A 22,469-nucleotide genomic window follows, 5' to 3' on the forward strand; every position below is an offset into this window, starting at 1 on the left:
AGGGTTCATAGAGAGAAAAATAAATAAAACGAGGCGTGTTTGTGTGTTTGTGCTCTGCTCAGCTCTGTGTGGGTGTGTGTGTTCGGTGTATGTGTGTGTCCGACACCGGCATTTGTTTCCAAATGACCATGAACAGTCATTTACACATGGCTAACTCCATATGTGTATTCCCAAGTGAAAGAAGTTTGTTTAATCTCGATGTAGGCTAGTGCTAAGTGCTGTCGGAGTGCACCAGAACGAACACCACTATCATAATATCTTCTGAAAACAAATGCCCACACACACAAACATACACACGCCCTGGTGACCGGACATCTTCTTCATAAAACTAATAATACGGCGTAATAATCGGGCAGTTCGATGTGTCTAACCATAAGAAAGTATCTTGTGGCCTCGTTTTATTTAAATTGAGTCCACAAATTACATCTCGTGCGCACAAATTAATAAAACCTGGCCTCGTTTTATTTATTTTTCTCTAACCCTCCGGGGCTCCGTAGATCAGTAACTTGGTTGAAAAACAAAAGTAACTGTATGCATGAGAATTGAAAGACACAGCCACATGGCGCTCACCCCTAACTTCTGTCATTAATATGTTGTACTTCTCTGTGTGCAGGAAGTTACTTCGCCAGCCATTTCATCATGGGGGGAGAGAAGTTTGACTCCACCCATCCGGAGGGTTACCTGTTTGGGGAAAACACTGACCTTAACTTCCTGGGGACGAGACCTGTGGCGGTAGGTGTTCTCACACTAACAGCTGTTTTAAAGGGAAACTCAAGTTTTCAGTGCTTCATTTGTGTACCGTGAGTGCCGACCAAACCACAAACTGATATAATAAGACTTTTAGGGGTTTTCCTTGTTTAGGAAACACAAGATTCAAGCTATTCATATAGTATTTATCTCCACTTCCTATGACACATGCAGAATAGAATATACAGCCCGACATCTGAGTATTCCCCCCACGGGGGGAGAACTGCTTTTGTAATTTTTCTAGCATGCCAATCATAGCAGACTTGGCTTTTTCAGTAAGGATCTTAAGGAGACCGGTGCTAAAACTGAGTGTTTCAGACAGAAATGTTCAAACACAATGTATTATTTGAGCATTAAATCAGGGTAACATGTTCTCTTAGAAACCCAAAATACAAGTAAAAAATAAATATAATATGTCCCCTTTAAATGTTTAAAACTCAAACAATCTCACCAAAAGTCTGACCCTGATAGAGTTGTCAAGGAGCTGTAGCATTTTCCAAAAATAATTTTGGCACATCCGACTTATAAATTGAAATTGAGTAGTGTGGGGGAAACTTCTGTATCAATGGAGAGTTAGGACTCAGAGAGACACGAGGAGAGCTGGAGCTTTGATGGCAAACACTGACGGTTTATTTGGAGCTTCGGCCGGAGAATTCACAAGACATGTCACGGGCCACAGTTTGACCACACGGTTGAGATGCCGCAATCAATTCTGAAGAACCCTCCTGTAGCTCCAGGTTTGAACTAGTTCAGAGTGTAATAATCAACATTCTTCTATAGATAGACTAAACAGCTGAGGGACACTGAATCACATTTGTTGTCGCTTATGGCTCAAGGTCATCTACACCCCGAGAAGGATGTGTTCCAGGTGTCCCACAACAATAACAATCTCTGACCGAAAGTTGCCCCGTCATAAACTGGTAACAACAACAACATGCTTGGGCAGCCCCTCCTTAAGGGAGATAGCGGCTGCCTAAGGTTGGGCATCTGCGTCAGAGGGCAAAAGGTAAACATGCATACAGAATTATTCCCTGAAAGTAGAAGTTTTTGTCAACATTCAGGCCGAAAATGAACATTAAATACCCAAATTAAACATTTTATAAAAATGCTTTAAGTATTTAAACAAAGCAAGGAATTAAAATAAAGAGATCTCAAGTATCTTCATTATCCATTCATCGTTTTTGTGTCAGAAAATGTTATAAAAAAAAAACAGCTCAGCATGATGTCTTAGAAGTGAAAAAGAGACAACGAAATGGCCATTTTTGCCATTTCGCCTTGATAGATGATTTAAAGTCAAGAATCTTGTGTCAAACGGCTCCTTCAACAATCAGCTAAGATGTGAAGCCGTCTTGTCATTGAACAGCTGGTACATTTCACCAGCCGCATTGGCAATTAACAAGCTTCCAGACTGTCGCCGATTGAAATGTATTTCAACGTCTCATCGTGTCAACCTAATTAAAAGGGAAATGTCAGTCTACCGTCTCCCTTGTTCAGAGAGGCCAAAAAGCCACGGTTCCTCCGGAGGGTTCCTTCAACCTAATAATGAACGTGAAGGTTAAACAATTGAGAGCTGCGGATGAAAAAGAGCTCACATCTAGAGAGAAGATAGAGAATTTGTCACAGACGAGTAACGGTCACAGGCTTGTAGGGAGCTAATATGGAGAGCTCCATCACAGTGTGTGCTAATCTCAGTTGCTCTGCTGTTTGAGTCTAGACTGGGCTCCTAAAATTAGGAGTGCAGCTTTTCTCCCGATTTATGTGGGTGTTTATAATCCTACTGTTGGCACAGGATGCAGCTGGTGATTTCTTTTCATTATATAATGTTTGGTTGTTTCTAAACAGATGGTGCCGTGGAATAAAACCAACCGCAGTTGTTGTGTTCCCGATCTCCTCCTGCACCGCTCTACAAATATGATAATGGATAGGGCGGGCTATATTTAGGGTTTTCAGAAACGCCTGCCCGAAGCACACAGATTTACAAAATGGACGTTTACCCTTTCTAGAATCAATAAGAGTCGCTCACCACTGTGTTTGGGACTCAAATATCTAATCAACTCTTGGATGGATTCGATTTATACGACATTAATGAATCACTCATGATAACTGTATACTGTCTTTGGTGATAACATGCCTTTTCAAATAGCACCGTAATGAGGTGGGCCTCTTTGGGTTTTGGTAAAGTGTCCCAACAAATATTTAATGGATTGACAAGTGATTTGTCAGACACACCAATGTTCCCGAACAAATTAATCATACTAACTTTGATTGGTGCTTTTCATGTGGGATCTGCTGAGCGAAACTTAGTGTTTAATGCTAGTTAGGCCTCACTTCACATCTAGGGCTGTGAGCAAAGGGTAATACAGAAATGTGTTCAGGCCTGATGTGCATCACTTCCTTGAGGTGAAGACGTTTGTGGCTAACATTAGCCTTTTGACCTAAGCTGGGTGTATATTTTTTTGTAATTAGTATTCAAGTTACAGCTTGTTTATGCGAGTCCAATGAAAACTGGAAAATGCATTTTGATTGTCATGTTTATTTTACGAGGCCAGTATACAGTTTTTACACAAAATACATTTATTTTTGTAGTTTTACACTACAGGAAAGGTTACAAACGTACTTAATACTTAATGTTTTTTAAGATAGCGCTCTACAACACTACAAAAAAAGTCTTAATGCATAGAAATGCTTCACAACTTAAAAAAAGACAAAAAGAAGATTGCTAATAATAAAACAGCCCACAGAGCTGCTACCATGGCACTCGACTTGTAGTACACAATTATTTAAAAATGACCTTTCAATTCTTAAGGAAAAAATCACCTGTATTTGAAAAGAAATTTGTTTTATTTTAATTTGTCTTAGCATGTATGAGAAAATACAGTGTGTTGCTGTGAAGTTTCCTGTGAGTTTCCTAATGAATGCTTCTTTTCAGCATCTGTTACCCCGTGTGTTTGTTTGTGTAGTTTACAGGCATGACTCCCGCTGAGCCCAGATGTGTAAAAGTACTGAATATGTTGCCATTCACAGACACTCAAAGTAATATGGATAATATATGAACACGGACAGATGAGGGTGTGTAGGGTGGAGGTATCTGACCACATCCTGAATGTTTCTTCTCAAACCAACTCTCCTTTGGTTCTCCAAAAAAAATATGGTATAATGGTACTGGAGAGGAGCCAGTTCACCTCCTGGGCCACTGCCGAAGCGCCCTTGAGCAAGGCACCTAACCCCCAACTGCTCACTGGCGCCGGCTAGACTGGCTGCCTCCGCTCTGACCTCTCAACTGCATGTACATGTGTGCATATAACTATGTGTATTTGTATGTGCATGTTGTAAAAAGTGTGTACTGTGTGTGTACTGTATTACTGTATAAAAACGCGTGTGTGTGTGTACGACAGAGTGGAAACTGAATTTCCCCCTCGGAGGATTAATAAAGGTCCATCTTATTCTTCTTCTTCTTTTACGCTCCGTCAGCAACTTCTGGCTTCAAACACACAACAAGAGTGCTGAGAAGTGAACCACAGAGTGGGTTAAATTCAAAGGGTGTGTGACCATGTTACGGTTTTATCGGTAGCAGTCACTAGAGAAAATAATGCAAGGAAAGTATTTCACATCTTTGTCTTTGGCCTAATGCTATTAAATGTTGCCTGATGCCGTTATCTTCACCTCATCTGGTCTTTGAAATGTTAAAAGGCACAGTTTGACCCCGGACTGTTTCACACTCCTGTGGTCCTGCGTTTGCAGAAATGTGCCTATACACTGTCTGAAGTGTCAGCCTCGTCCCTGGAAAGAACCAATCTGAGCAGATTTTTTCGCTGTGGCTCAGCACTTGTCAGCACGGATCTGGCGGGTGCTGACCAACCGAAACGCTTGTGTTAAGGTTAAACCAGAAGCAGCCGGGGCCATTGTGTAACCCTGACTTTCCTGTGGTCAAGAGAGGAATGTCGGGGCGGACTGAGGGGAGATGAATGCTGCTACTCTTCTCTCTCATAAGTAACATGTATTTTACATCTATAATTTGTTTCCTTTCAGTTCCCATACGCAGCCCCTCCGCCTCAGGAACCAGTTAAGACGTTACGAAGCCTTATAAACATCCGTAAGGACACTCTGCGGCTTGTACGGTACGCACCTTTCTTGTCTTGTCAAATATTCTTCAGCAGTACTCAGTAAAGTAAAAAAAACACAAACAGTGGGGCAAAAAAGTATTTAGTCAGCCACCAATTGTGCAGGTTCTCCCACTTTAAAAGATGAGAGAGGCCTGTAATTTTCATCCTAGGTACACTTCAACTATGAGAGACAGAATGAGAAAAAGAAATCCAGAAAATCACATTGTTTGATTTTTAAAGAATTTATTTGCAAATTATGGTGGAAAATAAGTATTTGGTCACCTACAAACAAACAAGATTTCTGGCTCTCACAGACCTGTAACTTCTTCTTTAAGAGCCTCCTCTGTCCTCCACTTGTTAACTGTATTAATGGCACCTGTTTGAACTCGTTATCAGTATAAAAGACACCTGTCCACAACCTCAAACAGTCACACTCCAAACTCCACTATGGCCAAGACCAAAGAGCTGTCAAAGGACACCAGAAACAACATTGTAGACCTGCACCAGGCTGGGAAGACTGAATCTGCAATAGGTAAGCAGCTTGGTGTGAAGAAATCAACTGTGGGAGCAATTATTAGAAAAATGAAGACATACAAGACCACTGATAATCTCCCTCGATCTGGGGCTCCACGCAAGATCTCATCCCGTGGGGTCAAAATGATCACAAGAACGGTGAGCAAAAATCCCAGAACCACACAGGGGGACCAAGTCCATGACCTGCAGAGAGCTGGGACCAAAGTAACAAAGGCTACCATCAGTAAAACACTACGCCGCCAGAGACTCAAATCCTGCAGTGCCAGACGTGTCCCCCTGCTTAAGCCAGTACATGTCCAGGCCCGTCTGAAGTTTGCTAGAGAGCATTTAGATGATCCAGAAGAGGATTGGGAGAATGTCATACTAGACGTGTTTGGAGGAGAAAGAATGCTGAGTTGCAACCAAAGAACACCATACCTACTGTGAAACATGGGGGTGGAAACATCATGCTTTGGGGCTGTTTTTCTGCAAAGGGACCAGGACGACTGATCCGTGTAAAGGAAAGAATGAATGGGGCCATGTATCGTGAGATTTTGAGTGAAAACCTCCTTCCATCAGCAAGGGCATTGAAGATGAAACGTGGCTGGGTCTTTCAGCATGACAATGATCCCAAACACACCGCCCGGGCAACGAAGGAGTGGCTTCGTAAGAAGCATTTCAAGGTCCTGGAGTGGCCTAGCCAGTCTCCAGATCTCAACCCCATAGAAAATCTTTGGAGGGAGTTGAAAGTCTGTGTTGCCCAGCGACAGCCCCAAAACATCACTGCTCTAGAGAAGATCTGCATGGAGGAATGGGCCAAAATACCAGCAACAGTGTGTGAAAACCTTGTGAAGGCTTACTGAAAACGTTTGACCTCGGTCATTGCCAACAAAGGGAATATAACAAACAGTGGCGGCTGGTGGCAAATATTTTTGGTGGGGCTGTTGATATAGAATTTTTTTTGTTGGGAGAAATTACCCCTTAAATTGGGATTTCTGGTGATGTAATGGCCCCATACAATCGTGGTTCTAGGGCCAGGAACAACCAGGCTGAGTCGGGCTGGGTATGCTAAACTAACTGCGGTCAAGCCAGCCTCCACTCGGGAAAACCTAGTCAAGCCAGCCCTCACGTGATATTGCGGTGCCGTTCAGTTCTCCCCTCCCTCCTCTCCCCCGGGCGGGGGAGACAGAGTCGGAGCAGGGTGCCAGCTTGGCGGCCGAACATGCTTTCCCCCTCTCCGTCACCACAGCGCGGCGGCGTCTGTTACGGAGACGGCCAGAAAAGTGCTACTGGACACTCCAATCAGCCCGGACGGGCTGTTCGGACCCCAGTTCATGAAGACGGCCGCGGAACAGGTGGACGGCATTCGCCAGCATGTACAGCTGGCTCCAGTCGGCTGATCTGCCACAGCGGCACCAACGCCCGCAGCAGTCGCGGCGTCCACGCCGGCCACAGGAGGCCGCAAGCGGAGAGACGCCCACAGCGACCGCCCCGGCGGCTGCAGGGGCTCCGTCCCACGTCTCCGCTCCCCCGCCACCCCAGAGACAGGGTCTCCCGGCGGCGAGTCAAAGGGGAGTGAAGCTCCCCCGCTCCTGGTCTGCTCCGCGAGAGCCTCCGAGGAAGCGGAGCCGGTAATTAAGCCGGCTGCCACTAATCTGTTGATTAAGTAGACAGCAGGGCTCCCTGCAGAAGCCTGCTGGTTTTAACCTATCGGTTAATAAACCTGCAGAGCTTGCGGCATTCCCCTGTCCGAGATACGCCTCCTACATACGGTCATAATAACCCATGAGCGCCGGTATAACGCCTCATGGGGACAGCACTGCACACACCTCCACTCATCCCCTGAGCGTGTACACGCCTCATGATGACAGCCGGAGTGAAACGCAGCGTGTGGAGGTTTCCTCGCAGCCCTTTTGCCTCACGGGCAGCGGCGGCGAGGGCAATGGCGTGGCTCGTCACCATGACGACCATTACAGCACATCACAGAGAAGCCAGAACGGGGGAATGAGCAGTATTCCAGGCTGAGTGCCCCCAGCGGAAGCGCCCGCAGCGCCACGGCGCCAGGGCTCGCTGCAGAAGCCTGCTGGTTTTAACCTATCGGTTAATTAACTGCAGAGCTCGCTAATTAAGCCGGCTGCCACTAATCTGTTGATTACCAGCAGGGCTCGCTGCAGAAGCCGGCCCGTTTTAACCTCGGTTAATAACCTGCAGAGCTCGCGGCATTCCTCTGTCCGAAATACGCCTCGTACAAACGGCCTTAATAAACCCATGAGCGCCGTTATAACGCCTCATGTGGGCAGCACTGCACACACCTCCATCCATCCCCTGAGCGTGTACGCGCCTCATGATGAGAGTCGGAGTGAAACGCAGCGTGTGGAGGCTTCCTCGCAGCCCTTTCGCCTCACAGTGGCGGCGAGGGCAATGGCATCACAGAGAAGCCAGAACGGGGGAATGAGCAGTATTCCAGGCTGAGTGCCCACAGCGGCAGCGCCCGCAGCGCCACGGCGCCAGGTCTCGCTGCAAGAAGCCTGCTGGTTTTAACCTATCGGTTAATAACCTGAAGAGCTCGCTAATTAAGCCGGCTGCCACTAATCTGTTGATTAAGTAGACAGCAGGGCTCGCTGCAGAAGCCTGCCGGTTTTAACCTCGGTTAATAACCTGCAGAGCTCGCGGCATTCCTCTGTCCGAGATACGCCTACTACACACGGTCATAATAAACCAATGAGCGCTGTTATAACGCCTCGTGTGGACAGCACTGCACACACCTCCATTCATCCCCTGAGCGTGTACACGCCTCATGATGAGAGCCGGAGTGAAACGCAGCGTGTGGAGACTCCCTGGCGTGGCTCGTTGCCATGACGACCACAGAACATCTCGAGCATGTGCGCCCGCTCTTAGAGTGTTTCTCAGAGTGGCAGCGCGTGTGTCTGATGGACAGATGGATGAGCAGGCTGATCAGCAGAGGATACGTCCTGCAGTTCGCCTCTCCCCCACCCCCACAGTTCAATGGGATACAGGAAACACTCCTGTCCTCCCAGAAGCTATGTCTTGCGTTCCAATCCGAGCTGCTGGAACTCCTGTTGAAAGAGGATATTTCCAGGGTTCCTCAAAGGGAGGAAAATCAGGGGTTTTCACTCCCGTTATTTTTCTAATCACGAAAAAGACTGGGGGAATGAGACATCCTCGATCTGTCAGTATTCCACATGCTCACGATCAAACAGGTGCTGGAATGTTTTCACCAGGACGACTGGTTCACTTCCACCTGAAGGAGGTATACTTCCACGTACCCATCATCCCGAAACACAGGAAATTCCTCCATTTTCCATTCAGGGAATATCAGACCGGACAATCGTCTGCCGTTCGGATATTTCCTGGCTCCTCGCATTTGTGTAGAGAAGGCTGGAGCCACTACACAGAGGAGGGATGAGAGTGTGGTTTTCCTCTGGACGACCTGCTATTTGCTGGCTCGCCCCAGGGAGGAAGTCGCTTTACAGACGGTACATCTCGTATCGCATCTGTCAAAGCCTGGGTTTCATAATAAATTGGAAGAAGAGCTGTCCTCTTCCCTCTCAGACAATCGTTTATCTGGGAGTGGAGTTAAACTCAGCCAGCATGAGAGCGCGACTCTCGCGGCAGCGAGGGGAAGAACTGACAGCTCTCCTCCGGCGTGTCACAACCCACACAGCCCTCTCCGTGACGCAGCTGCTCGGCGTTGGCGTCAGCTGGTCACGTGATGATCCCCCTGAGTCTCTTCCAACAGGGGGACACTCCAGAGGTGGTTCATTCGCTGCAGAAGCCTGCTGTTTTAACCTATTGGTTTATAAACTGCAGAACTCGCGGCATTCCTCTGTCCTAGATATGCCTCCTACACACGGTCATAATAACCACGAGCACCGTTATAACGCCTCGTGTGGACAGCATGCACACACCTCTCATCCCCTGGGCGTGTACGCGCCTCATGAGGAGAGACGGAGTGAAAGGCAGCGTGTGGAAACTCCCTCGCAGCCCTTTTGCCTCACGGGCAGCGGTGGCGATGGCGTGGCTCGTCACGATGAAGACCATTACGGCACTTCACAGAGAAGCCTCTCCCCCCAGCAGTTCCATGGGATACAAGAAACACTCCTGTCATCCCAGGAACAGTGTCTTGCGCGGTTTTTACCCCCGCTATTTTTCTAAATCTCCTCTGTCCGGTGCGCGCGCTGTCCTGCTATGTGGCGCGCACGGCGGCCTGGCGCCGTTCTCAGCACCTGTTCGTGCACTATAGAGAGAGCTCGATCGGGCAACCTCTGTCTGCACAACGGCTGTCACACTGGCTGTGTGAGGCTGTGTCACAGGCATATGTCTCCTCTGGGGTGGAGTCCCCGGAGAACATCAAGGCGCACTCCACCAGAGGAATTTCCTCCTCCACGGCTTTGCACGGAGGAATGTCAGTGGAAGATATTTGCACGGCTGCATCTTGGTCTTCCCCCTGTTGATTTATTCATTTTTATTTGAGGGATGTCTCCCATTCCTCTCTGACACACCCTGTACTGGGTGTCCTGTCGGGGTGAGTGACGTCAGGGAGCCAGCTGTGCGCCTCTCTCCTGCCTCTCGGCACGCGGAGAGCGGCCCATTTCCCCTCTTATAGGAGGGATGTTCCTTTTTCCTCTAACACACTTTGTACGGAGTGCCTGGTCAGAGTGAGTGACGTCAGGGATCCAGCTGTGCGCTCTCCTGCCTGTCTGCACGCATAGAGCTGCTGTTCCCCCACTACGATCGCAGGACGAGGTGGGACTTTCGTCTCTACTTTCTCATAGCGGCTGGTATGTATTGTTCCCAGCCTTCACCCCGTCGGGAAGATAGGCATGTTTTGCTATGTTCCAGGTACGGTGATGAGCCATTATGCATGGCACATCAGGCAGGGGGGTGTTATTGAGCAGGTATGTCTGTGCTTCTAGTGGCGGACCCAGTGGGGCGCAGACTACATCATGCTTCGCCCTTAACCCAATAGCGATAGCCTTAGAGGGCGAAGCCATATACGAAATAGAACTGAGGTTACCTACTGTAACCCCAGCTTCTATGAGTAAATGGCGCAGCCCTCTAAGTGCGGGGCCCCACTGGCTCTACGAATAGCTGAAGAAAAATGATGTTGCATGGGAGCAGATTGCCGGGCCACCTTCCTATTATACCGGAAGGAGGCCCGAGGGTGGGGCCCACCTTGCGGGTGGGCGTGGACTACAAGTGTTTCAGTGCTGCGCGGGGGCGCAGGGGGATTACCCAATAGCGATAGCCTTAGAGGGCTGCGCCATTTACTCATAGAAGCTGGGGTTACAGTAGGTAACCTCAGTTTTGCAACGTGCTGGTTGCTGATGTTTGGCTCGGGGGCAGCGCCCCGTAATGATAAACTAATGCCAAGGGCAAGGCCAGGCAGGAAACATGTGACTTATCAGTAACTTTAGACATCGTAACACAATTTTAAACAAGATTTTATTGTAGATTATACATTTTACTGATACCAATTGTATGATATTTACCTTGTTCATTAAAAATTAAAAATATAAAATATATATATTTTTGAAATATATATATTTTTTAATATTTTTTTTTTAATTTAATATTTTTTTTAATATTTTTTTTTGTTTGTGGGAAGAGGTGTTGCGCTGCCCCTAGCGCCCCTATGGGCCGGCCGCCACTGATAACAAAGTATCGAGATGAACTTTTGTTATTGACCAAATACTTATTTTCCACCATAATTTGCAAATAAATTCTTTAAAAAGCAGACAATTTGATTTTCTGGATTTATTTTTCTCATTTTGTCTCTCATAGTTGAGGTATACCTAGGATGAAAATTACAGGCCTCTCTCATCTTTTTAAGTGGGAGAACTTGCACAATTGGTGGCTGACTAAATACTTTTTTGCCCCACTGTATAAGTGTAACAATATAACATCAAATAACAATATTTAAGGCTATCCTAAAAGCAACACATTTCCCTTTTCCCCAAAAAATAAGCATAATACTTATGAAAAGAGATTAAAGAAACGTATATCTAAATGATTTCCTTTAAATAAAATAATTGAATGTCATCAAATTATAACTGAATCCACCTTTGACAGATCATTTCTGTATGATTGACTATTAAGGCTCAAGGCACTCTTTAGCTGGGATAACGCATGTGTGATAAATACACACTCCATGAATCATTTACTCAAACATTAAATGGAGTTTGAGCCTGCTCATATTCCTGTTCTCTACTTGAAAACATTCCCCTTTGTCCTTATCTCCTCCTCCCCCACCCGTAGGTGCAGCGAGGACCTGAAGCTGCCGGGTGACGAGGCGGAGGGGAAGAACAGGGCCTGCTACAACGTAGAGTTCACCTTCGACGCTGACACACAGGTGGCCATCACCATTTACTACCAGGCCATGGAGGAGTTTCACAATGGAGTGCCAGTGTAAGTGGAAACAGATTTTGCAATCAATATTTGGTTTTGGTTTGGCAAAACTCATAGATTTTTTTATTATCAAGTCTCCCTTTTAATAGTTTTCATTGCTCGTATATGCACACCTTACATCAAAAACATCATCAAAAGTACAAAGTTATTCAAATTAGAAAAAAATATTCTCGGCTTTGTTGCATAATTTAAATTGCTCTCCGTATATAAAAAAAAAGACAGGTTAGTATAGAACAGAGAAATGTTTGAATGAATATTCATGCTGACATTCTCAAGTTATGACAGCGCAGTGTTACACATGTTATACAAATATATGTTTACTTATGTTGCATTAAGAGCTGTCTTTGATTCTATTTCTGTTCAGACAAGATGAAGAACATGCCTTCAACATGAGTGAATGCCACATTTATATATACAATAACACCTGTTTTAGTTTAAACAGAATGCTCTTGAAATCAACCATTAAGTACTCCACATGTCAGGCTGCAGCAGGCATAAGGAATCATATATGTTGTGCTCTGACTGTGTGTGTGTTCCCTGCAGGTACCTGCCTCAGGACAGCTCTCTGCAGTCTGAGACGGTGCATTTTAAGAGGGGAGTGTGCCAGCAGTTCTGCCTGCCCTCACACACCGTCAACCTCAGCGAGTGGGCCGACGAGGAGGTGAGCCACTGAAACACAGGACTGTATGAGGCTGTAAAAATCCACATATACATAAGGGCAGATACAAATGTACTGTCTTTCTCTCCTCAGCTGCTCTTTGACGTGGACAAAGAGGTTTTCCCCATGGTGGTGCAGGCTGTTGTAGACGAGGGGGATGGTGAGTGACTGTGTGTTTATCACATTGATGTTCTGATGTGAAAGTAGAACTGCAGAATTTTAATCGTCTGCACCTTTTTTTTGAATCCTTGCAGAACATCTGGGCCACTCTCACATACTGCTGGCTACATTTGAAAAGGTAAGAAAGACACTTTTTGTATCAGAGAAATTGCAGCAGAGCAAGAACCTTTTATTGACAGGTCCCTTTTCAGTAACTTTTTTCATTATGGTTAATTGTTTGAGTCACATGTGATTGTAGGTATTTGTTGTTTTAAATTTTTTATGACTGCTCGCTTCAGAAAAACCGGATAGCAGGACTTGAGGCTGATAATAGCATCAAGTCCTGCTATGTGGTGATGAAATAAGTTAATTTAAGAATCAATGAGAAACCATAAATATTATTTGAACTGTGTTGTCCGCAACTAAGGAGAGATGATTCAGCATTCAATTGAAATAGCTCAGAAAGGACCTGTTAGACTTTTGACCCACAACATTATAAAATGTATAATAATAACTGATATGATAACCATAAATATAGAATCTTCAAACACTGACTGTACTCTTTTGTTTGAATCTTATGCATTTTTACATTTGGGGGAAATCGTCCACAAATATGCTGAATTTGCTATTTGTGGTTAATGCTGGAAAAGCACTGCTGGATGTTTAGACATAACCACAATACCTTTACAATGAAGATAACTTTTGATGATTCTCTTGCAAGTTCTGAACGCAAGAATAGAAAAACTAGGGGATTCTTTTGACAGAATTTTGCAAATGAATGAACATTTGTTGCTTTCTTTGGCAGCACATGGACGGGAGCTACTGTGTGAAGCCTCTAAAGCAGAAACAAGTGGTGAATACTTTTATTCTCTCCCCTTCCTGCTCATTTTGTGTAACATTCTTTATGCTTTTCAAAGACAAAGATAAACTAAAGCTTTATTTCCCTCGTCGGAACCATCTTTTACTCTTCACTTTTTTCCTATCCCAGGTGGATGGAGTGAGTTATCTACTGCAGGAGATCTATGGCATCGAGAACAAATACAACAGCCAAGAATCAAAGGTAAATATCAGACAGCACTATCTTCTCGGAGTGCGTCAGGAGTGACATGATAGTTAGTTAAAATAAATCGTTCTGCAGCTCGACTTTACAATCCTTTTTTCCTCTCCAGGTTGCTGACGATGAGATCAGTGACAACAGTGCTGAGTGTGTGGTGTGTTTGTCGGATGTGCGGGACACACTGATCCTGCCGTGTAGACACCTGTGTCTCTGCAACGCCTGCGCAGACACTCTGCGTTACCAGGCCAACTGCTGCCCCATCTGCAGGCTGCGTGAGTTCCCATGAGCAATGGAGGAATTTCTTTTCAAATTAGAGGAAAAGGGCCCTAAAAATTGAATTAATTTTGATAAATGCTGCTACCCAACGTTAATGCTATGTTAACTTGTTTTTATTACAATAATTCCTTCTAGGAATCCATCCATAAGGTTTTATAAACTACTTACTGTGTTATAGCCTGCTGAATAATTGTAGGTATAAGCCCTAATTCACATTATACAGCATTTAATAATGATTTTTAAGGGACAATATTAAAATACTTCATAATTGAAATAGTTCAATTACTTCTAAAACGTTCTTCACTTAAATCACAGATTTGATTATAAATATTTTTCACTTTACTTGAAGCAAACAATGAACACACATAGTGACTTCTAACCAGCTTGTAATGTTTTGTACTGCCTATACCTCAGGACAAACAATGGATCATAATTAATACTGAAAAAAATATTGAAAATGTTTTGTCATCTTATGTTTTTATTCAGCATTCAGAGCTCTGCTGCAGATCCGAGCCATGAGGAAGAAACTGAGTCCTCTGTCACCCTCCAGCTTTAACCCCGTCATCACTTCACAGACCTCTGACTCTGAGGAACACTCGGTGAGAAGTCGTTGACACAGAAAACCTGAATAAACATACTGTAACATTCCCAGTCCCAGTGAACTCACCAGTGTCCCCTCCTGGTTTCAGGCGTCGGAGCACATCCCTCCAGGCTACGAGGTGGTGTCTCTCCTGGAGGCGTTGAACGGCCCCCTCAGCAGTACCGTGGTGAACCCTCCTCTCAACTCCGGTCCCAGTAATGTTGCCGGGACGCTGCCTCCGTACAGCAGTGAGCCTCACCCGGCGCCGGCCCGCTCCCTCTCCCCGCTCGACCACTCCAACTCCAGTCAGGGACTCAAACTCAAGAAGAGTGGTTCAAAGTGAGTATAAGCGACAGCTAATGCTAGCACATAAGCATTAAATCGCAATATTTTATTAAAAATGGTATTGACTGTATTTTTCTTTGCAATTAGACAAAAATGGGTAGCACTTTACAATAAGAATACCCTTATAAAGGGTTTACGAGTAGTTTGTAATTAATTAATTAAATAGGTTGTGAACACTTTATAAACCATTAATAAGCTTTTATAAGACGTGAGATAAACAGGGCGACTGTGACCGGTTGCCTGCCAAATAGTGAGCCCACATGTATCTGTACTACTAAGTCTTATATTGGCTACTTAGCTTACGGCCCGTCCACACAGCAGCGTGCGTTGAAGCTCGCCGGTGGGCGTGTCTGAAACTCGACCAACAACCAATCACATGAATATCCCGCCCCTGACACACAAGCAGCGGTTTGATTGGCTAGAGCTTGTACTGGCATATGATTCGATTGGCTGACGCTTCTGCCGAGGCTTCAAAAGTTGAACATTGCTCAACTTTTGCAGCGAGCCACGCCAGCAAAGCTCCGCGTCGCTTCCCACAATGCAGTTCGGCGAAAAGTGACGTCACCCCATTCAAAGTGAATGGTGAAGCTTTCAACGCACGCCGCTGTGTGGACGGGCCTTTACTCCGTCTTCTTCATCAGCCAGCATCCTTGGTATCTGTTGCTCACCGAGTTGATTCTCGCTAAGTAGCCAATATAAGGCTTAGTCATCTTGCCAAATAGTGAGCCTGTGTTGATGTATGAAAACTATGTTATAACTGGTTTATAAATGGTTCTTAATGATTAATAAAGTGTTTACAACCTAATTCATAACCTGGTTATAAACCCTTTATGAATCCTTTATAAGGGTAGTCTTATTGTAAAGTGGTACCCAAAAATGTCTACTACGAATATACGTGTTTGTTAGTTTATTATTTATTCCCAGAAAGATATCCTGCTGTTCATGTTGAGTATGATTAACAAATATATGCCTATGTTTGCACTCAAATTTATATTTGTATTTGTTTGATTTAATCTGAGTGGTTTGTATTATTATTATTTTAATATCCTATTATGAACATTAAAACAATAACCTAGTTAACAATAGACGTATGTTTTATTCAATTATTTTATGGAAACAATCCCCGTCATTATGTTAAAATCCACTCAATGTTATTTCTGTCTATTTCAGGTCACTTTCCCAGAATTCATCTGTGCTTCCTGAGGAGGAGGACGAGAAGTCTTGTAGTGAATCCGAGGCCTGTCGCCACAAACTTGCCGTAGACCAGCAGGAGGTGTGTGTGTTTGTTTGAGTGTGTGAAACAGAGACAAATAGAAAACACATTGGTCAGATAGTTCTAAAAGCTTTGTGTTGTTGTTGTGAGCTCCTCTCTAACATCTCCTCCCGTTGTTGCAGAACGGAGTGACTCCAGACAGCGAGAACCTGACTCTCTCGTCCTCTGGAGCCATCGACCAGTCGTCCTGCACCGGAACCCCCCTGTCCTCCACCATCACCTCCCCTGAAGGTACACACACACACACACACACACACACACACACACACACACACACACACACACACACACACACACACACACACACACACACACACACACACACACACACACACACACACACACACACACACACACACACACACACACACACACACACTGTATATTTTCCCTAACTAACATAACCATAGACCAGCAGACCAGGGCCCAGGTATATTGCTAAAAGACAAACAACAGCATTAGTTTGATGCATTCATGTAATACAACAATATAAATCATAACACACTTTTTGTCACACAATTTAGACCCAGAATTAGATCATTTAGATCAGGGATGGGCAAATGGCGGCCCGGGGGCATAGCAATTATTTTATTTTGTTTTACGTGTAGTACTGATACCGTCCACTAGACTCCTAGTTACGTAGCGAGCTGCGTACATGATTTAGTTCGGTAGCCAAATACCGCAAAAGAATCTGTGACGCCTTTTGTTTCCCGGGGAAAAACTCAAAAGAAACACCGGCTGTTATTATGCCTGCTATGGCGTTAAATCACCTCTTGTAGTTATTACAAGCTTCAAAGTTGTATTTATCATCTGAATTTGGCAAAACAAGTTTTTAATATTCTAAAAACCAAGACTTTGAAATCAGATGAAAACAAACTGTCACGGACCCTGCCTCGTTATCTATGATTACTACGCTTTTCCTTCATAATTTCAGCGGGAGGGAGGGGGAGTGGCGCTGAGGAACAGCAGAGTGCGGGCTGACAGGTGTCTGTGTTGACATTCCCCTTATTGTGGAATAAGGGGAATGCAGAGACAGGCTGTCAAGTGTTTTAGGTTCAAGTTAGACAACTAATGTCTGGTTTAGCGTTCATGACTTCATGTTTATGTCCTCTTAGTGGTTAATCTTAATGCACACGCACTTTCCGTGCTTTCCAATAGTTTAAAATAGTTTTATTCCACTGTTAAATAACCTGTTCAATACAAACATGCCACTTAACATGCCAATAACATTTCTGTGAACTGATATTTGTTTAGTGAGCTTATTAGAAGATGTTCCCTGAACGATTGTAAAATGTCAATGAAGATGTCAGACGTAGTATATTTGTTAGTAATTACATACAATACATGGAATTTGTGCGTGTGTGTTCCAAGTGAATCTGCGGCCCCCTGGTGGCCAGTACATAAATGATGTGGCCCCCACCACCATCCAAGTTGCCCATCCCTGATTTAGATAATGACACCAACATTAAAACTGATATAGGCTTGGTGGCGTCATGAACATAAACCAACTGGCCTTTTAAACAAGCAGCAATATAATAATGCTGTAGTATGTGGAATTGCTTTATGCTGCGTTCCTGTCCTTGTACATGTACACATTAAAATCAAATAAATAATCCTTCTTAATGTCAAAGAATAATGAGTCTGATATAGTAGTCTTACAAAAACCTCACAGCAATGTTTAAATAACAAGACACACGCTGATCAAAAGAAAAGAAAATAGAATAGAATAGAATTTCTTTATTGTCATCGCATCAGGTACAACAAAATGTAAAAAAGCAATCCTCGCAGTGCATTTCCACATAAAACAAATAAATATATACAGTGGGGCAAAAAAGTATTTAGTCAGCCACCAATTGTGCAAGTTCTGCCACTTAAAAAGAGGAGAGAGGCCTGTAATTTTCATCCTAGGTATACCTCAACTATGAGAGACAAAAGGAGAAACAAAAATCCAGAAAATCACATTGTTTGATTTTTAAAGAATTTATTTGCAAATTATGGTGGAAAATAAATATTTGGTCACCTACAAACAAACAAGATTTCTGGCTCTCACAGACCTGCAACTTCTTCTTTAAGAGCCTCCTCTGTCCTCCACTCGTTAACTGTATTAATGGCACCTGTTTGAACTCGTTATCAGTATAAAAGACACCTGTCCACAACCTCAAACAGTCACACTCCAAACTCCACTCTGGCCAAGACCAAAGAGCTGTCAAAGGACACCAGAAACAAAATTGTAGACCTGCACCAGGCTGGGAAGACTGAATCTGCAATAGGTAAGCAGCTTGGTGTGAAGAAATCAACTGTGGGAGCAATTATTAGAAAATGGAAGACATACAAGACCACTGATAATCTCCCTCGATCTGGGGCTCCACGCAAGATCTCACCCCGTTGGGTCAAAATGATCACAAGAACGGTGAGCAAAAATCCCAGAACCACACGGGGGGACCTAGTCAATGACCTGCAGAGAGCTGGGACCAAAGTAACAAAGGCTACCATCAGTAAAACACTACGCCGCCTGGGACTCAAATCCTGCAGTGCCAGACGTGTCCCCCTGCTTAAGCCAGTACATGTCCAGGCCCGTCTGAAGTTTGCTAGAGAGCATTTAGATGATCCAGAAGAGGATTGGGAGAATGTCATATGGTATGATGAAACCAAAATATAACTTTTTGGTAAAAACTCAACTAGAGGTGTTTGGAGGAGAAAGAATGCTGAGTTGCATCCAAAGAACACCATACCTACTGTGAAACATGGGGGTGGAAACATCATGCTTTGGGGCTGTTTTTCTGCAAAGGGACCAGGACGACTGATCTCTGTAAAGGAAAGAATGAATGGGGCTATGTATCGTGAGATTTTGAGTGACAACCTCCTTCCATCAGCAAGGGCATTGAAGATGAAATGTGGCTGGGTCTTTCAGCATGACAATGATCCCAAACACACCGCCCGGACAACGAAGGAGTTGCTTCGTAAGAAGCATTTCAAGGTCCTGGAGTGGCCTAGCCAGTCTCCAGATCTCAACCCCATAGAAAATCTTTGGAGGGAGTTGAAAGTCTGTGTTGCCCAGCGACAGCCCCAAAACATCACTGCTCTAGAGGAGATCTGCATGGAGGAATGGGCCAAATACCAGCAACAGTGTGTGAAAACCTTGTGAAGACTTACAGAAAACGTTTGACCTCTGTCATTGCCAACAAAGGGTATATAACAAAGTATCGAGATGAACGTTTGTTATTGACCAAATACTTATTTTCCACCATAATTTGCAAATAAAGTCTTTAAAAATCAGTGATGTGATTTTCTGGATTTTTTTTTCTAATTTTGTCTCTCATAGTTGAGGTATACCTAGGATGACAATTACAGGCCTCTCTCATATTTTTAAGTGGGAGAACTTGCACAATTGGTGGCTGACTAAATACTTTCCCCCCCCACTGTATCTATATAAACATATACACACATAAACATATGCTCACACATCCATTCCAACATGCATACATGCCCGCACATAACTTAAATACAGTTTACAATATAAAAAAACACAGGGATGATATTTTTCATCTCTGATGTCGATCAGTTAATAAGTTAATAAAACTATTAAAATCATCAGATATTCAGTGAGACAAACAGAAACAACAACAAAAAAGAGATAAAAGTATCTCGGGGCTCATGAGCTCATTCTGTATTTAAGCCTCTTTCAAACATTCATCATATTACATAAATGTGATTTTACATGTAAGACTCATGTCTTCACGTTTATGTAAAAGCCTTAACTGCAATCACCTGCTTGGACCTAGTAACATTATTGTGTCAACATCAACAAGGCATCAGAGTAGTCTATAAACATTTCCCCCTTCATGTTGTGACCGAGGCTGAGGAGGAAAAAAAGCAACCCTCCAGGCGCTGCATCAAGCATTTTAACATAAATAAATAATAAGCACTTAACGTCTGTGCCACTGGATCTGCTTTTATGGGAATTCTGCTAAATGGCTTTTTGGCACAAAACAGGAAGGGTGTTATTCCAGCTGGAACAAAAGGTTCCATAAAGTGACCAACATGGTGAATCCATGTGTAGTCCATCCTGTGTCTCTGACATAGCTGTCGAATTGATTTACTCAAAATAAATTGGAATACTCTGGTTTCAAATATTCACTACTTCATGAAAAATGTAATGAAACAAAATACAGAGGGAAGCACAATAAGATGGTTGTTCAAGGTGCTCACTTAAAAAAACAGATGGCCAGAACCTCCAATAGGGTCTGAAGGTAAGATTATTACTTTTTTTTATTTTTATGGTGGGAATGTTACCCGGCAACCAGAGGAAACAAGTCCTCGGAGCCGGAGCCCGAACGTGATGTGTGTGTCCGTCTGTCTGTCAGACCCAGTGAGCACCAGCCTGGTCCAGTCAGTGATGTCCATGGCCTCGTCCCACTCGCAGCACTCCCACATCAGCACTGACACCATGTCCTCCATGTCAGGGTCCTACCTGGCGGGGGCAGAAGGCGAGCCCGGGGGGGACGAGGGTGGAGACGCCGAGGGGGACGAGAACCAGGACGCCCCCATGGAGAGCCGAGGACCGTCGCAGCAGGACGGGGTGAGAATCCAGGGAGGGAAGAGAATACGCTGTTCCATCCTGACATCTATTTAAAGGGGACCTATTATGCAAAATCGAGATTCTGAAAGTTTCAGGAAAAAATATTTGCTCACTTTTTGTCCTGATCCATTTATATAAAAACCTGTCTGAAAATGAGATGATCAGATTTTGGCCACTTTATGATGTCATAACGATTTTTTGGCTTGCGTAACCATTAGTCAATAACCAACCAAGGTAACACCCCATTATCACCTGAATCTCCTCCTAGACCACCATTGTGTTATTTTTAACCAAATATCTAAGTAAGTACTTTTGAAACAGAGGGGATTATGGGATGCTACAATGATCTGTTTGGTATTTCGAGCCAAACACTTCAGAGAAATGTTTTGTATATATCTGAGACCTGTAATATATTGATGAAAAACTGTATAATAGGGGACCTTTAACACTTTGGTTTCCTTTGTGTCTTTCATTCAGGAGTTTTCCCAGGAGCCAAAGGAACAAAACTACTCAGTGGCTGTGGAGGAGCAGGACTCAGAGGTGAGTGAGACACTGGTGGGCCATTGTGCTTGTGTTTTAAACATGTTATGAATAATATAATTAGTTCTGAAAGTAGTTAAATAATTTGTGTTTTTAAATAACAGCTCTTTAGTTCAGGGATATTCAGATTTGGAGCTCTTGGATGAAGAGAGAGATGATGATGTTACACCTGGTATAGAAGAGGGTGAGGATAAACAGATGCAGGAGGTTCAGATACAGACTCGGAGACAGATAGGGATGTGCAGGAAAGACGTGGCTCTCTGTGAGCCAAGAGTAGCACGTATGTTTATTGCTTTTTATTTTATTTTAAGTGGTGCCTATGAGTATAGTCAACTGGAGATTCCATAAAACTAGTCAGATGACCCAACAACCCATGCAGACTGGAGTCCCATTTAGTACTTTTCCCAGTACATTGACTACAAAGTCTTTTGAGATGTGGCAGCTTTCATCAAAAGTTCTTTAGTGGCTAAATTTAAAGCAATGTTCAGATCAATTACTTATTTATTTTTTAAACAAAGCTGAATTTATTATTGTATTTATATCACTCTATAAGTATAATATGTTACATAGTTCATCGGTTAATTCTGTCTTTTCACACTAAAATGGTGTTGACGTCCTCTACAGTGCACTTACTGTTACGTTTGATTAAAAAAAGTCTTGATTGCAGGATTTTTTCAAAAAGACACTTTTTTGTTTTTAAAATCTTTAACACCAACAAATATGGATTGAAGCTTTTTTGTTTTATAAAAAACATGTTTTGAATTTTGGAAATTATAACATTTATCTTTTTTCAATAAATCTTGACATTTGTACTTTGTTTATATCAGAAGAGTCAGAAACAATCAAATGCAATTACTGCTAAAACCCAATTTTACTAAAAGTATATTATCTAAAATATTCATGTAGCCTAATTTAAAAAAAAAGAAAGACCTGAAGCGTATAATGTTGATTTATATTTTGAATATCAACATTAAATATATACTAATACTGAGCTCTCTCTGTTTTCTCCAGGGGAACGATGTCACTGAAGAGGACTGCTCCTCCCCGTCCAATGGGAAAGGTAACTATGGAGACCATCCCTCACCTTTCACCCCTGCCCTCTCACCTCCCTTTGCATTTTGTAATAGGAAACTTTTCATGCAAACTATAAGGAACTGAGTGGTTCAACTTATCGTTGCTTTCTCTGAATATTTATGAATCATGGCTGAGA

The 22,469-nt window shown here is 43.6% G+C and overlaps 1 protein-coding gene across 7 annotated transcripts in view; it reads left to right on the forward strand.

The window, feature by feature from the left end:
- The window catches only part of rnf157 (ring finger protein 157), a 33,527-nt gene that overhangs the window by 3,271 nt on the left and 7,787 nt on the right, over positions 1–22,469 (forward strand). For 5 of the 7 annotated variants that reach the window (XM_079658847.1, XM_079658846.1, XM_079658850.1 and 2 more), the window contains exons 2-17: positions 614–732; positions 4,777–4,865; positions 11,643–11,792; positions 12,336–12,453; positions 12,544–12,610; positions 12,705–12,748; positions 13,415–13,462; positions 13,598–13,669; positions 13,779–13,938; positions 14,429–14,541; positions 14,632–14,861; positions 16,038–16,140; positions 16,263–16,371; positions 20,445–20,719; positions 21,197–21,259; positions 22,271–22,319. In XM_079658847.1, the coding sequence (XP_079514973.1) occupies positions 614–732; positions 4,777–4,865; positions 11,643–11,792; positions 12,336–12,453; positions 12,544–12,610; positions 12,705–12,748; positions 13,415–13,462; positions 13,598–13,669; positions 13,779–13,938; positions 14,429–14,541; positions 14,632–14,861; positions 16,038–16,140; positions 16,263–16,371; positions 20,445–20,719; positions 21,197–21,259; positions 22,271–22,319 (1,809 nt within the window). The remainder of the gene's footprint in view (positions 1–613; positions 733–4,776; positions 4,866–11,642; positions 11,793–12,335; positions 12,454–12,543; positions 12,611–12,704; positions 12,749–13,414; positions 13,463–13,597; positions 13,670–13,778; positions 13,939–14,428; positions 14,542–14,631; positions 14,862–16,037; positions 16,141–16,262; positions 16,372–20,444; positions 20,720–21,196; positions 21,260–22,270; positions 22,320–22,469) is intronic. The other 2 variants (XM_079658849.1, XM_079658845.1) reach the window with 2 other exon arrangements.

This window comes from Notothenia rossii, assembly GCF_949606895.1.
Source record: "Notothenia rossii genome assembly, chromosome: 11".
Lineage (NCBI taxonomy): Eukaryota > Metazoa > Chordata > Actinopteri > Perciformes > Nototheniidae > Notothenia > Notothenia rossii.